Consider the following 15,596-nt stretch of genomic DNA (forward strand, 5'->3'; position numbering starts at 1 on the left):
TTTTTGAAAAGGAGAATAACATATGTATGACTGGAAAAGGCACAAGAAACCTCTTTAAATAATTGGTTATGTTTGGTGAGACGGAGAAGGTTTTTAATTTTTAAAAGTTTCCGATCTCCTGGCAATGAGTAACCTAGGGTGTTCCATGCGTTCGGTCCTTACAGTAAGGGTGGCAAGAGGGGCTATCTCGGCAACGGGGCTGTCCCATTTCTGCGCCCTCTGTGCTGTTTTGAGGACAGCGACGAGGTGTTTTTGTTCCTGTTCGCAGCACAACCACAGCGCGAGCCGACCCCCCCTCCGCGCGGATCCGTTTCTCCGCCTCCTGCCACGCCCACTCCCCGCTTGCCCTTCTATTGGTCGCGCGCCGCGCCGCCCCGCCCAATCGCAGCGCTCAGCGCCGGAATTCGAATCGCCTTTTTCGTTTGAATCGGGCGGTGGGTGGCGGTTGGCGGCAGTTGGCGGCGGTTGGCTGCCCCGGCGGCGGGCGAGCTGACGCAGCGGGAGCCAACGCCCGGCGTCCGGAAACGCGACGGGCAGAGCAGCTGGTCAGCGTCGGGGGTGGCGGCGGGAGGAGCGGGGTCTGCGGGCCCGGGCGGGGCGAGCGCGGCCACGCGGGCGGCGTCCCCGGCTGCGAGGCGCGCGCGGCGGGCCTGGGGCACGCGCGGAGGCGGGTGTCGCCGGGGGTCGCGCGCCGGCCCCTGCTGCGGATTTGGGTGCGACGTGACGGGCGGTGGTTCGAAGGGCGGCGGAGAGGGCGGACGCGTTCCAGGTGAGCTGCGGCCGGGGGTTCCTGGGGCACGCGGGGCTCTCGGGGGGCCTGGGCCACGGGGACCCTCCCAGCTCGGAAGGAGCGGGTGGGGGGCGCGGCCTGGGCCCTACTGGAGGTCGCGGTAGGGACTCCCGCGCGGCGCTGGCCCTGGTGACAGCGTCTTGGCCGCCGGACTCTGGGGCGCTGGGAGCGCCGTGGGGGGCAGCCCCGACGTGCAGGGGTGTCCGCAGGTCAGTCAGGTGCGGGCGGGGCAGAGTGAATAGTACAGGCCACCCCGTTCGGTCACTCTCCAGTCACTCCTTAGTGCCCTCCTTTCCCTTCAGAGTGACTCCCACCTCTTCTGCAGCGGAAGAGTTGTTGCAAATCTGGTTCTGCAAGCCTGGGACCCCAGTCCTTCCTCTGCGGACACACGCGACACTGTTTAGAAAATGGGGCCTTCGAAACGCCTCGTTACCATCAAAAGGAGCGGGGGCGACGGCCCCCACTTCCCCCTGAGCCTCAGCACCTGCTTGTTTGGAAGGTGAGCCCTGCGCGGAGGTTTTGGCTTAGAAAGACAGAAATGTCTCAACAACTGCACCCAGAAACAGGCTCTAGGATTAGGTCCTGCGCTCAAATTTCCTTGGTATTTTCCCTATACATTGTCAACATAGTTTATGTAGTTAAGTAGTTTTTTTAATCAAACAAAAATGTAAAAATTGATTTGGTATAAAGCTTTCCACGGAGAAAGATGCAGATGACTAATTGGCTTCCGGTACCCTTTAGAAGTCACAGTGTACATCTGCGACCCTCCTCACAGGACATGGCTGGTTACCGTTCGCTATAAGAAGGAAGGGAAGAAGTTGTATACTTGGATTTTAGTTGTTTTTGGAAATATGAAAATGGAAGGGAAAGTCCTCCTGCCTGTGTTTTGAGAACTTTTCCACTTCTGCTGCCTTCATATTTGGTGGTGTCTTAACCCTGTTGCAGTAGGACAGGCACAATTACTGACAGCTCCCCCTATCAACCTCCAATGTGTGTCCCTCTGGAGGCGTGAGAAGGTTGCCCTCCCTGTGTGGTCAGGCCCCTGAACCCCATTCTGGCCTCACTCCATCCTCCCAACATCACCCACCTTGTTCATTCCACCTAAGGCATTCCAACCTCTTGTTCGCTTTGGTACTTTTACATAGTTAGACGTTTATGACTGGAAAGTTTACCCTACCCTCAAACATGAGTGCTTTCTTTCCATCATCGAAATGTCTGTTTAAAGGGCACCTCAAACTAACCTTTCATGAAAGCTTGTCTTTCTAACAGCACAAGTTCAGGGATGAGTTTTTGGTTGCTTTCTCCCACGAGACTAACCTCCCCACAGGCAAGGACTATCTTGTTAGTCACGGGCACAGGACTAGGTATGGTGTCTGGCATATTCTATGTGGTCAATATCTAGCGTTCTAGTAAGTGTCCAGTAGAAATATGGCCTGGAGATTTGGATTTGCAATCAGTTGATAGCGGTGGTTCTCACAGGGGCATTTGATAAGATCTGGAAATTTTTTTCCATGTCACAATAGAGGAAGGACATGTACTATTATTAATATCACTGAGCAGAGGTCAAGGATGCTGCTAAGAATCCTACAATGCACAAGGCAGCCCCCCACAATACCAAAGTGTCTGGTCCAAAATGGCAACAGTGCTGAGGCTAAGAAACACTCATCTGTATTGATTCTCTACCAAATTAATTCTCAGTTATATGGAGATAATCTTTCTTTTGCTGGGATATTTTGGGTATCTTAAAATCTAACTCTCTTTGTAGGGTTAAAGAAGCTGTTCATTTTCCATAGCTTCCTTTGTCTTCAAAAGTAAGAAAAAATAAACATTTGGGTCTCAAATTGCAGTCATTTTACTTTTTGTACAGTAGTACTTAAGTATATTTTTGTGCAAGATTTTATAACTTAGAAACTAATTCATAAGTGTTTGGTCACATGATATGGGTAGCAAGAGATATTCTTAGACTCCACAGGTTCATGTGGAGAACAGACAGGCCATTGCACAGTTTGTTCAAACTTTTAAGGTCTCAGGATGAACAAGAACACCAGTCACTCCAGGAACCTGCTAATGAACTCTTCTGACTGTTAGTTTATGTGTAGGTTTAGCAATTGTCCCTTCCTCTGCTTTGTCATTATGTTAGCTTTCTGTGGAAAGACAAGTTGAATCTAGATGTTGTTTTTTGTTGCTTGCAAATTAGTACTTTTAATGTTTGAAAACTGTCAGTTAATACAGTGTAGTTTTAAAACAACAATGAAAAAGCTCACTTCTTTGTGTCTTTTAAGTATAGCTGTTTATATAAAAGATATTTATATTCTAGCATTTTCTGTTATATTTTTATGTACTCTAAGTTTTAAATATCTAAAATAGTTGCAATACTTACAAAAATTCTTTGCAAAATACAAATATTATTTACATTGTCTATTTTGTTTTGTTATTCCTTTATGTCATTACATTTACAGATCAAGCATACTAGTCAAATTCTGTTTGATTTTGAGAAATTGAGGTAATTTTTTTAAAAGTTCCAAGAACCAAAAAAAAAAAAAATCCTAATTCTTTTGCATTAAGGGGTATCGAATGTGACATCCGTATCCAGCTTCCTGTTGTGTCAAAACAACATTGCAAAATTGAAACCAATGAGCAGGAGGTAAGCCGGTTTTTAGAAGTCAGTTTTTAAAACATTTTAGTTTACTGTTTATCTATTCATTAGTTGCATATTTTCCCTCTTCTTTTCACTTGTAGGCAATATTATATAATTTCAGCTCCACAAATCCTACACAAGTAAACGGGTCTGCTATTGATAAGCCTGTACAACTAAAACATGGAGATGTAATAACTATCATTGATCGATCTTTCAGGTAGGTAAAAACTCGTTTTGCTAACAATGAGTGGCACCTTCTGAATTACCATAAACTAGTCTCACAGTTCAACAGTGATCCTTCTTTAATGTTGATGAATGTCAAAATGTTCCGTGTTTTTATTTTTAATGCTAGTCTTAAATTAAAAGCATGTGGATCTAGAAGGATGACAAATGGGGCTCAAATCTGATAGAATCCTAGGATTTGAGTGCACAGAATTATGTAAAAGAAAGGTGACCTTGTCCTAAAGAAGTTTGTTATTTCCTTGTGAGTGCTGTGAAACTGCGTGAGATTTTTAGTTTCTTTTTTATTTTAAAGCAAAATAGACTCATAGAGAAAGGTACAAAACAAGATGTATAGGTCAATTTATCATGATGTGAACACCCTGTAAGTACCACCTGTTAGGGACTGAATTGTACTTTCCCAAAATCCATGTTTTGTATCCCTAACCCCTGGTATCTTAGAATGTGACTGTATCTAGAGAGAGGGCACTTAAAGAGGCAGTGAAGTTAAACTGAGGTCATTAGTGTGGGCCCTAATCCAACGACCGGTGTCATTATAATAAGAGGAGATTAGGACACAGAGACACCGAGGGAGCAGGTGCCTAGAGGAGAGATCATCTGCAAGACCAGGAGAGAGGTACAGAGGAATCCAACCCTTGATCGTGGACTTCAGCCTCCTGAACTGTGAGAAGTAAATTTCTGTTGTTTCGGGCACAGTCTGTGGTATTTTATTATGGCAGCCCTAGCAAACTAATACACCCTCAACTCATAAAGAATATTTCCAGAAGTTTTTCTCATGCTGTCATCTAATCACTACTTATTTCCCTCACCAAGTAAACCACCATTGTGGCTTTTATGATACCATGAAAGTCTTTGGAGTTTTACCACCTAAACATGTATTTCTAAACACTGTAGTTTTGTCTGTCTTTTTGAAACACCTTAACAGTGAATTAATAAGGTACATATTTATGTGTAACTTCTGCTGTTATGCATGTGGGATTCATAGCATGTTGGATGTCTTTGTAGTTTGTTCTTTCTCGCTGCATATGTGTTACATTGAAAAAATATGTACAATATATACAATAATATACATAATTATACAGAATTCATTTGTTCTGTCTGGACATTTGACTAATTTTCAGTTTTTGAAATGTGTCAAGGCTTGCTTTATAATCAGATATAGTTAAATATTTTACTGATCTGTACTTGAAAACAGTGTATATTCTACAGCTACCAGATTCAGTGTTCTATCTACATATGCCTGTTAGAGTCAAATCTTATATATTCTTAGTAATTGCTCTCAGAGATATGTTGAAATCGCCGACTGAGGATTAATTTTTCTTTTTCTTTGTCAGTTTTTGCTTTATATATTTTGAGGCTATACCATGGCATACAAATTTAGAATTATGTCCTCTTGGTGCACAGAATTCTGTCATTTAGAAATGTCCTCTGCCTTTAGTAATGTTTTCTGCCTTAATGTTTCTTCTGGATGATAAATGTAGTTAAACTAATTTCTTTTTGATTTGCACTTGCATAGGATAACTTTTTCCATCCTCTTAATTTCAAATTTTCTTAATTCTTATGGTTTAAGTTGTCTCTTGGAACCCACTGTCAGGTGAATTTTTGAATCCATTCTGCTAAATGGATCTCTGCCTCCATTACTGCCTTCATTTGTATTAAGTAGATATTTCCTAATCACCACTTAAATTCCCTGGACATTTCTTTTACTGTACTTCTTGGGAATTTGTCTTCATTTTTAATGGATATTTTTTATTGAATGTAGACTTCTAGGTTGGAAGTATTTGATGTGGAATGGAGACCTGAATTATTATACTTCCCCAAAACGAGATACTGCTCAAATTGAGATCAACTGTTATGATTAAAGACCTCCAGCAAAGATTAAAAAATGGATTTTAAAAAGAGGGACTTGATTCAGAACTCTGCTAACCATGAGAAATGTTCCAGGTGCCTGACTGCTTCAGGTCTTACTTTGGTCATATCTAAATTGAAATCAGGTCATTTCTGAGGTTGAAAAGTTTTCATTATGCAAAATAAAGGATTACTTCTATGAATTGATCACTGAGATCTGTCAGAACAATTATGTATCTTACTAAATGTAGTCTTTCTGAGATGTGCCTATATTGTTCAGGCACGGATTGAGTAAGTGGGAAACTGGAGTGATCACAGTGTTCTGATATACAGCTTTATAGTTACCCTAAAGTATATGACTTCACAGTGTGATTAAGAGTTGCCTGCAGGCTTCCTGGTTGACTTTCCACACCATCAGATGACTTCGAAGCTCGCATTCAACTGGAGAAAACCCGATTTCAACTTCATGTGCATCAGTTTTACACACACAATGCTCAGGAATATGGTTGAATCATACCCAAGCTAGTCAGTGATCAGAAGTTAATCGGTCCCCATCCCCTGGCAATGGTGTCTCAAAACTAACCTGATGCAACTTATCTAAGTGTTTAGTGTAAAAACATTTTTCTAACTCTAAATATATTTCTTTGTATAAGGTAATATCTTCAACAAAGCCTGATGTTTGTTCCTTGATCCTTGCACATAACCCAATATAGAGACTTCAGTTCCTAGGGTACAAAGCTTTAACCTGGATCTGTGTCTGTCATTCTGTGTACTGCAGGTATGAAAATGAAAGTTGCCAGAATGGAAACAAGTCAACTGAATTTCCAAGAAAAATAGCAGAACAGGTAATCGTTAATATTTTCTAAGTTTGGGCTGTGATTCTTTTTGATGAATGATTTCTCACTTCAAACCAGTGAGAAAGGAGAATGGCTTACTGGTTATAGCAGGAAGATATAACTAAAGTATTAAAACAAGTTGAACTTAGACATATTAAAATAATCTAAAGCTATATTTCCTCTTTATCCTTCCAAATGAAAGCACTAAGCAAGTCTTACACTTTTGGTCAAATAGTCTACTAGAGTATTTCATGATCTCTTCTGGCAAGCCTATAGTTAGGACAACTCCAACATACAGAACTAAAATTCAGGAACTATAATATCTGGCAGTTCATTTTGTCTCCCAGTCATTATGCTCATACATCTTTATGCATCTGAAATAATCATGTTATGAAAATTATGAGTGACAAAGATGCTTCCTGATTTTGATAGATGACTTATAAAACTGGAAGAGAGTTCCTATACTTTGTCCTGTGAGAAAATCCTATAGCTTGAATACATCAGTGCCAAACAGGTATTCCAGTGGTATAGCTTATTAAAATACAATTGTGGGCATGTGCTTGGGGATTTAGTGGGATTTAGTAGGTTTTGGATAAGTTCTGAGAATTCCTACTTTCCTACTTTTTAGGTTGTTCCTCAAGCTAGTTTCATATGAGCTTGTTGGAATTTTTTGGCTTAGGAGACTTATCCTAGGTGCACCTGAAATTAGCAATTAGGGCACTTGAATTTCAGCATCTCTGCCCTGTTAAGTATTGCTTCTTCCTTATAGGAGCAACTTTACTGTTGAGTCTGGTGTTCCTAAGTTCCTGTGGTGAAAGCTAGTTTCTGAGGTACCCCACACAGTCACCATGTAACTTGTTAGCAGGTGGAAGTAAATACCAAAAAGCTAGTTAAACTGTGGATTGGACATGTGCGCCCAACAGTCCCCAACTGTTTTGTTTTGTTACTGGTCTATGATAAAATAGGTATTAAAATTGAGTCTATAGGAAATATTACAGCAATTTGAAATGTAGGATTATATATTTTATATATTTTTAATTTTATTAGTAGTTCATTTATATTATTTAGTCATATGATTCTTGGTCTACTTCAGATTGGAAATAAAAAGCTCTCCTCACATGGATAGTTTTAGAAGTAAGGTATTAGATATCAAGAAATTTGAAATCGATTCACTAAAGAAATTAAATTCTTTGGCTTTGGTAATATTTCTTGGATTTTTTTCTTAATAATCCAGATGATATAATTTTCTTCCTTTGGAACATCAGACTGTTATATCTTATAGTGTTGTTCAGTTCTTCCACCCCTCCAAAAAATTCCGCATGAAGAAAGTGCAGGCACTATTTACGGGGGTGAGTGGTGGTGCTGGGTCCGATTGCCAAGCTCTGGGTGGCAGTACCTGTGGATGCACTGTTTCTGCTGGGCCTTCACTTCTAGACTCTCAGATGGACCCTAAATATCTGGCTGCCAAAAAGGCACATGTGCTAAGTGGAGCCTTGATTCACTGGCAGGTCCTGTGGCCTATATCTGCTAAAATTGATTCTGAATTCAAGAATTCTGTGCCTATGGTACGTTACAGGTCTTCAGTGTAGGTGATGTTTAATTTTGGTTCTTGTCCGTATGATGTTGGGAAATAACTAAGGAAGTTATAAAAGCTCACTGAGGTTTGATTTCAGTAATTTTAAGCCTAGAATTTGTTTCCTGTTAGATCACTTACTACATTTTTTTAAAAGTCAGCTAAGAAGTACTTGTATTATAACCACCAGCTCCCAAATGACTTGGGTCCATTTCTCAAGTAAAAGCTCTAAAAGTCACAAAAGAGAAGTTTGGTAAAGGAAACAACCAACAAGAAGAATATTTTCATTTGTTATGACTATCAGTATTTAGAAGGCATTTAAGTCACTATTCTTATTTTCCCAATTTATAGGGACCATCACGCCGTGTGTCAAGATCTAGCTTCTCTTCTGACCCTGGTGAGTCGTTTGGTTTTGTTTGGGATCCTGAAAGATCAGGTCTTTGTGAAACAATAGCAAGGAAGGGACAATAAGAATGCAAGTGTTCAATGTGTCATCTGTTGAAAATCTAAGAGGTGTCATTTAACATGTGAAAAATAGACAGATTCCTGAGTTAAGTTTTTCTCTTAGTGATTGCTGGGGTACTGTGCTTAGGGGAGAGTCCAAGTATAAGAAAATTGCTTGTTCAGTTGTCAACTCCATTCTCAGTAGTTTGATAGCATATATGATATTTCTTTCATACTGATTATTGGAGACTAATGTGATTTATTTATTTGGATTGTAATAATAGATTCCTAAGAAATACAAATTTTAGGCATTAAATAATTTGTAGACTAAGTGAAAAGCTAGGTTATAAGATAATTTGAAACAATTAAAATATTAAATTCCAATGTTAATCACTGAGAAAATGTTGAACTTCTGTTTCTTATTTTATATTATTCATTCCCAAGATGGGGAAGACCAAGATTCCAAAGCCCATCCAAAAGTCACTGCAGGAAATGTTTCAGGAAGGCCTCTGTTCCATGTCAAGAGTGTCAGAAGAGACAGTTCTACCTCAGGTGGCTCAAAAGTCAATGTTGCCCAGGAAACCTCTAATGTTCATTCCTCAGAACGTCCTGGACATAATGGCAGAAATGCAAATGATCCCACTTCTGGGGACGTTAAAGAAAAGTCCAGGGTACAATTAGTAAGCTGTTACGGAGAATTGAAGTCTTTTTCCTCTACACAATGTCTTGACAGTAGCAAAAAAAATGATTCTCCCTTTAGGAAGCTTTATCAGTCAATGAAGGAAGAGTTGAAGGTAAAATCACAAAAAGAAAATGTTCTACAATATCGTAGAAAATCAAGATCACAAACTAATTACACAACAGAAAAAGAGAGTGCTAATGGTTTACAGAGGGAGACCCAACTATTGGTCTCAGGTCAACAGAGACAGAAATCTGGCAGAAGCACCCCCAGTGAGGCAGCCCCTGCTTCCCTTGAACTAGGTCCTGGCCGGAGGGAGGGAAAAGGAAGTGACATGGAGTCTGTTCCAACTTCCAAAGAGGCCGTGGGTTCCAGCATTCCTCTCTCTGACACAACCAAAATGAAGACCCCAAGACTATATTCACAACAACTAAGTTCTTCACAGAAACGTAAGAGTGAAGACCTGTATGTTCTTAGTGGAAGAACATCTGTGAATCTGGGTAACATTGAAGACTTCAAGGCAGATGATAAAACACTGACTCCTAGGAAGCTTTTAACTAGAAATCAAACACCAACTAACGTTGAAGATGCTGCCAACTCTGCTGATAAACGAGGAAATCTCTCTTCCAAAAACAGGAGGAGTATTCCTACAAATGCACAAGTTCTGCCTACAGAAACGGAAATTCAGAATGAGCCTTTTTTAACTCTATGGCTCACTGAAGTTGAAAGGCAGATTCAAAAGGATTCTCTCTACAAGCTTAAGAAATTGGACACTACAGCTGGACAGATTTGCTCTGATTTGCCTGGTCTTAGTTCAGTTGATATCAGCAACTTTGGTGATTCCATTAGTAAGTTTATTTAACTGTAAATTTATTTTTTGTAAAAGAATAACACCTACCTTATATTTAGACAGGAATTAATGAGACTATCTTGCAATCATTAATGACTATCTTTGTAGTAGATAATCTAAGCACCTAGGGTAAATGGTGAGACAGGCATGTTTGTCGTTTTCATTGACAGATGAATACTGAAGGCCTGGGTAATTGTAACAAGGAATGAGAGGGGAGGTGCAGGTTGTCAGGGGCTAGTTAAGGAGATAGGGTGGTCCAAGAGCATATCTGATTCTCCTTTTCCATCTATCACAAAACAGAAAGGAAAATAATCATAATTGCTTTCACATTGGGTCTAATTCTGAACTACAATTAACTGTATCATATGAGTTTGGTCATTTGGAATAAATCACTGGAAATCCCTTGGAAATCATAGAACATAGTGGTAGCTCTCAGGTATTTACACGCTGTTCTCAGAGTCTCCTACAGGCAATTTGGTATCAACACTGGATCATACCAAGGGATTATAAATGCCAGGCACATGTCTAGGTGCTTCCCAGACATCAACAGAATGACCCTCAGTACATTCCCAGTGTCCATGGATCATGTTCCTTTTTATCTCTGTGTTGTAAATGAGGAAACTGATGACCCAGGGTCAGTGTGGCAGCTTTGTGGCATCTTCCTACACTTTTCAGGGTTGGCGTATAGAAAGAAAGAAAATGTCTCTAGACATTCTGTGACAATAATCTTAATATCAGGACTCTATTTCTGCAGACGGCCCGTAGTGTTGGAGTACATGGATAACTATAAAATGGGACCTGGAATCTCAGTCCATGCTCCAGAGTCTCACAGAGGGGTGGTATCTCTTAGATAAGGGATTTACAACGACTAGTGCTTATGCGTGGTGGGGGGTGGGTCACATGACTTGACTGTCAGAATCACCTGGAGTTTTCACAGCTCACATTCTCCTTACTAGGTAGGTGTGGGTGAGGCCCAAGTGCATGTCTTTTTAGAAAGTTCTTTCAGGCCATCGTGCCCCGCCCCACCCCCACCATGCACATGCACACTTTCAAGTGAAGGCTACCATTGCAGACTTGATCACTCTCTTAATTTCCAGTGTTTTAAAGAAAACTTCTGTATGTCCAGTTGTACCTGACATCTAGTGGTTTCTCCTGAGATCTGTCAGGGACTCTTGAAGCTGCTTTAGCTTTATCAATATTGCAAGAGACTGAAGGTGTGCTGTGAGTGTTCGTTTTAATGAACTTTCGACTGGTTCATCTTTAGTACGAATGTGAAATACACCATAAGTCTTGGTACGGTTTTTTTCATTGCTCTTTCCACGTTTGTATTCATTACTCCAGATAAGAATGAGGGAGGGCCTTTGAAAAGAAGGCGTGTGTCCTTTGGTGGTCATCTAAGACCGGAATTGTTTGATGAAAACCTGCCTCCTAATACACCTCTCAAAAAAGGAGAAACACCAACAAAAAGAAAGTCTCTGGTCTCTCACACCCCAACTGTCTTAAAGAAAATCATGAAGGTGAGTTTAATAATTAGTGTTCCCATTCCTGCCTGATGGCTCACTCACGCAGGTATGTACTCCTTCCAAAGTTCTGACACAAGTTGGAATTACAATTAAGACCCTTATTTTTTTTAATAATTAAGATTTTTAAGAGACTCTGAAAGCTCATTTATTTGGATGCTGGAGAAGTAGCTTCTGGGTCCCTCACTGTGGTTCTGAGGTGGCTGAGCAGAGCGTCCTCTGCACTTTCCCTGCAGAGCAGAGGTCCCCAACACCCACACATACAGCCCTACACAGTCGCCCTGCGGTTACAGTAAAAACAGCAAATTAAACAGATTCTGAAGACATCACCACATATAACCGTAAGGATGGTTTTATTTTCTTTAGAATCATAAGGTTATAGTTAAGGCATTTAACTGGGGAAAAGGAAGATCATTGGTGGTAAAACATCTATCTTTGACACAGTCAGCTTTTTAGAACTCGATCACTTTTACCTATACTGTGCTGTCCCCCTTTTTTAGATCTCTGGAAAGGAATGGCCCTGCAGCCCACCTTCAAAACAGGGCCTGGGCAGTCTTTGTTTTCTTGTCTTACCAACAGGGAGGAAAGCCATACCTGTTGGCCTTTGCATTTTGCACTGGCTCCCCAGGGAGAGCAGCCCTCCTTTCATAGGGACCACAGCAGGGTGGCACCCAGCTGGTGTTTGCCGGGACAGATCAGAGCAGGCTTGTCTCACTGATCAGGACTTTCCTTCAGTCCTTCTTCCTAAATATCTCAAATCGGACTTGTTTGCTGTTATTTCACTTTTCTTTTCCTTAAAATGACCAGGGCAGTCTTACCTCTACCTTAGTCTTGAAAGACAGTAGTTTAAACATTTGATACTTTAAGATTTAAACAGCTGAAATTTTTAATTAAATAGGTATCTAATATTTATTGTGAAGATGTTACATTCTTGGTAAGGTTTCTCATGACCGTTTCTGTCTTGTCAGGAACAGCCTCAACCATCAGGCAAAGAAGAGTTTGCTTCCGAAATCCACGTGGAAATGACAGCACAAAACATGTTCGTGAGCTCTCCAGCTCCTAGTCCTACCACCACTCCGGTTCCCAGTGCGCAAAGCCGTAGGTCATGCAGAGCATCCTCTGCTTCGAGTGGCAGCAAATCTCAGACAGATATTCCTAAGAGAGGAGGGAGAAAGAGTGGCAACCTGCCATCAAAGAGAACGTCCATCAGCCGAAGTCAGCACGATATTTTACAGATGATTTGTTCCAAAAGAAGGAGTGGTGCTTCTGAAGCCAATTTAATTGGTTAGTATTATATTGGCAAATATATATTAAGATGAATTTTCTCATTAATTAGTTTTTGAAAAGTTTCATCATCTTTTTCCTTTGACAGTTGCAAAATCGTGGGCGGATGTAGTGAAACTTGGTGCGAAACAAACACAAACTAAAGTTGTAAAACATAGCCCTCAAAGGCCAATGAACAAAAAACAAAGGAGACCCAACACTCCGAGGGTATGAGGCTCCACTGTGAATTGCATGTTTTGCACATGCTGATATTGTTTAAGATTGCATGCATGACCTGTTTATTTATGCTTTGATGTTTTGTTTATCTCCTTCCTGTTTTCTATAGAAGCCTGTGGGTGATGTTCACAATCAGTTTAGTACTGGCCATGCAAACTCTCCTTGCACCATAGTAATAGGGAAGGCTCATGCTGAAAAGGTAAACGTGCCTGCTCGACCCTACAGAATGCTGAGCACCTTTGTTTCCAACCAAAAATTGGACTTTAAGGAAGATCTTTCAGGTAAAAACAGCCTCAGCTCTTATAAAATCATAACCCTTTGGGTCCTACTATTTTTTACTTTGTAGATATTTGTTTTGCTACCTTTTGTTTAATCTGCTGGGAGCAAGATTATAAACAATTGAGTCAACTTTCTGGGGTCATGGTATTCAAGGAAGACAAAGCTGGTTTGGATTATTGCAGAGAGCTCTGATAATTTTTAGGATCAGGTGTCCTGCATGAAGTAGGCATGGAAATGCCAAATGCTTACATTTACCCTGGAGAGCAGCCTGCCTATAGAAAACTGGAAAGTGCTTTATAGTAAAGAAAGGCAGCTTATTCTTAAAATTGCTCCTCTCCCAACAGCTATACTAATAGTTTATTGTAGATGTAGATCAATTGTTTTTGAGTAATATTTTGCTTTCTCAAGATTTACTTTTTTTCTAGGTAGTTTAACTGTTTCTTAAAAGAAATCCCTATGAGGAGGTTCCCTTAAATAATTAATAGTTGAGCAAATGTTTCCACTCAATTCCCACTGTCAGTAAAAGTGTGGCCTGACTTGCTTAATGTCATAGCAGTTAGGAATGACGCCAAGAGAGCAGATTTTAGGTTTCAAGGGGTATAATTTGTCCAGTGGTTCCCACTGTGTACACTTTGGAAGGGAAGTGAGATTTGAACTGAATAGGTGGAGTCTTATTTTTATTTCCTAGAAGGTTTTGAGTTGGAAGAATTGTTATACCCTTCAGTATAATGCATGCAAGTTACCCTCTAATTAGAGTCATAATTGGATTAATTCATTTATTTTTTTAAAAATACTAACAACAAAAAAAATCCAAGACTAAAAAAAAAACAAAAAAAATGTAGATAGACTTATATACATGTATTCTTACATATTTATGAACATGTACCAGTGTACTAATATATACGTTACAAAATGTTCAAAACAAACCCTCAAAAATACTTTTAAGAAAAAATAAAATGTTAAATAACTCTGTGCCTGGGATTGTGGGTTGCCTCAAGCATTCTTTCTTCTAAGATGCTTCCCTAGAGTCAAACAATTCTTTCCTTTCGGTGTGAATCAATATCATTACAAAACATTACTATCTGCTGAACTAGTAAATGCTGGGCATTTTAAGTTTGACCTGAAAGGCTATAGAAGGAGGAGATTTTTAAGTGAAGGGAGTGTTCTGGAAGGGAGTCCTCAGAACAGGCTTCCCAAACACGCTGGTAGGTGACTGCCAGATGGAAGTGGCGTTGTCATCCACTGACGCAAAAATGATAGAAGTAAGGAGAATGTGGGATTATATGGGTTTTTCAAAAAGTTACACCTTCTATATAAAGTACCATATTCTTTTTTTCCTGAGATTATGTCAGTACTACTTTTTTGATGTCAAAATGGAATGATGATGATATTAAAGTTTTTAAAAATACATGTCCTTACTTGACAGCACTGACAGCCAGCCTCTGTTATTTTGTAAAATGTGGGTGCATGTTATTTATACCCCAAATCTAAAACTGAGAAACCCAAGAGTTTTAGAAAATAGCATGAAGGCACTTGGCTTCCGTATCCTGGAGGGGAAGCCCTCTAGGACAGGAGCTGTGACCAGAACTCATGTCTGCAAGACCACAGAGGTCAGCTAACTTCATTTGCTTCCAAGAATAGCAAAGAAAAGAACATAATATATCTTCTCTTTGCTCTCATTTGACAAAATGGGTCCACTATTAATGGAATCACCCTTTTAATGAGATCCTGTATTCCAGGAATTTTAGGGAAGCATCTGTTGTTATTTCCTGTAATTTGCTTGTTGTATATAAGGACTGGGGTGGTTGTTTGCATGTATAAGCAATATGTCAATCGTTTTTCAAATATTTTCATTCAACAGGACTAAGTGAAATGTTCAAGACACCAGTGAAGGAGAAGTCACAATTGATGAGCTCTGGTCCTGTCACTCTTTCAAGTTCAGAGAATTTGCTTGGAAAAAAGTTTCAAGTGACTAATTCAGGAGAAAAACCTCTGTTACCCACTTCAGAGAGTTTTGGTTGGTATCCTTGTTTTCCTAGACTGTGATGTTTTTGGATAGAAGCTTATAGATGGTGTTTTTTTGGTATTACTTTTCTAAAACAGATGATCCTGATAAAGTACCATTCTGTCTTCTCTGTTCTTTTTTTGAAGGGGAGATTCCCATCAGCAGTTCAACTAACGTTGGCATTCACTGACTTACAGAGAAAGACTGACTCAGCTAATAAGTTTAAATGACCTGTATACACTTTTGGCTTCTTTATTTATTGTAAATAAAGAGGGTGATATAGCAGAAAGGTACAATGGTGTCTCATACTTATATATAAATTACTTAAATTCAAAATTACTACAAATTAAAAAAAAGAAAGATAACATTTTGTGTACTATGCAGTTGTTCCTGC

The 15,596-nt window shown here is 40.1% G+C and overlaps 1 protein-coding gene across 5 annotated transcripts in view; it reads left to right on the forward strand.

Moving 5' to 3' along the window:
* Nucleotides 1-455: 455 nt before the first annotated feature.
* The window catches only part of MKI67 (marker of proliferation Ki-67), a 28,166-nt gene continuing 13,025 nt past the window's right edge, over nt 456-15,596 (forward strand). For 2 of the 5 annotated variants that reach the window (XM_045568162.1, XM_045568165.1), the window contains exons 1-12: nt 705-769; nt 1,093-1,289; nt 3,356-3,434; nt 3,530-3,645; nt 6,295-6,361; nt 8,277-8,322; nt 8,814-9,896; nt 11,240-11,415; nt 12,387-12,702; nt 12,791-12,909; nt 13,028-13,199; nt 15,059-15,214. In XM_045568162.1, the coding sequence (XP_045424118.1) occupies nt 1,198-1,289; nt 3,356-3,434; nt 3,530-3,645; nt 6,295-6,361; nt 8,277-8,322; nt 8,814-9,896; nt 11,240-11,415; nt 12,387-12,702; nt 12,791-12,909; nt 13,028-13,199; nt 15,059-15,214 (2,422 nt within the window). In that variant the 5' untranslated portion in view covers nt 705-769; nt 1,093-1,197. Of the gene's footprint in view, nt 546-704; nt 770-1,092; nt 1,290-3,355; nt 3,435-3,529; nt 3,646-6,294; nt 6,362-8,276; nt 8,323-8,813; nt 9,897-11,239; nt 11,416-12,386; nt 12,703-12,790; nt 12,910-13,027; nt 13,200-15,058; nt 15,215-15,596 lie in introns of those variants that run through there. The other 3 variants (XM_045568163.1, XM_045568167.1, XM_045568166.1) reach the window with 3 other exon arrangements.

This window comes from Lemur catta, chromosome 14 (assembly GCF_020740605.2).
Source record: "Lemur catta isolate mLemCat1 chromosome 14, mLemCat1.pri, whole genome shotgun sequence".
Lineage (NCBI taxonomy): Eukaryota > Metazoa > Chordata > Mammalia > Primates > Lemuridae > Lemur > Lemur catta.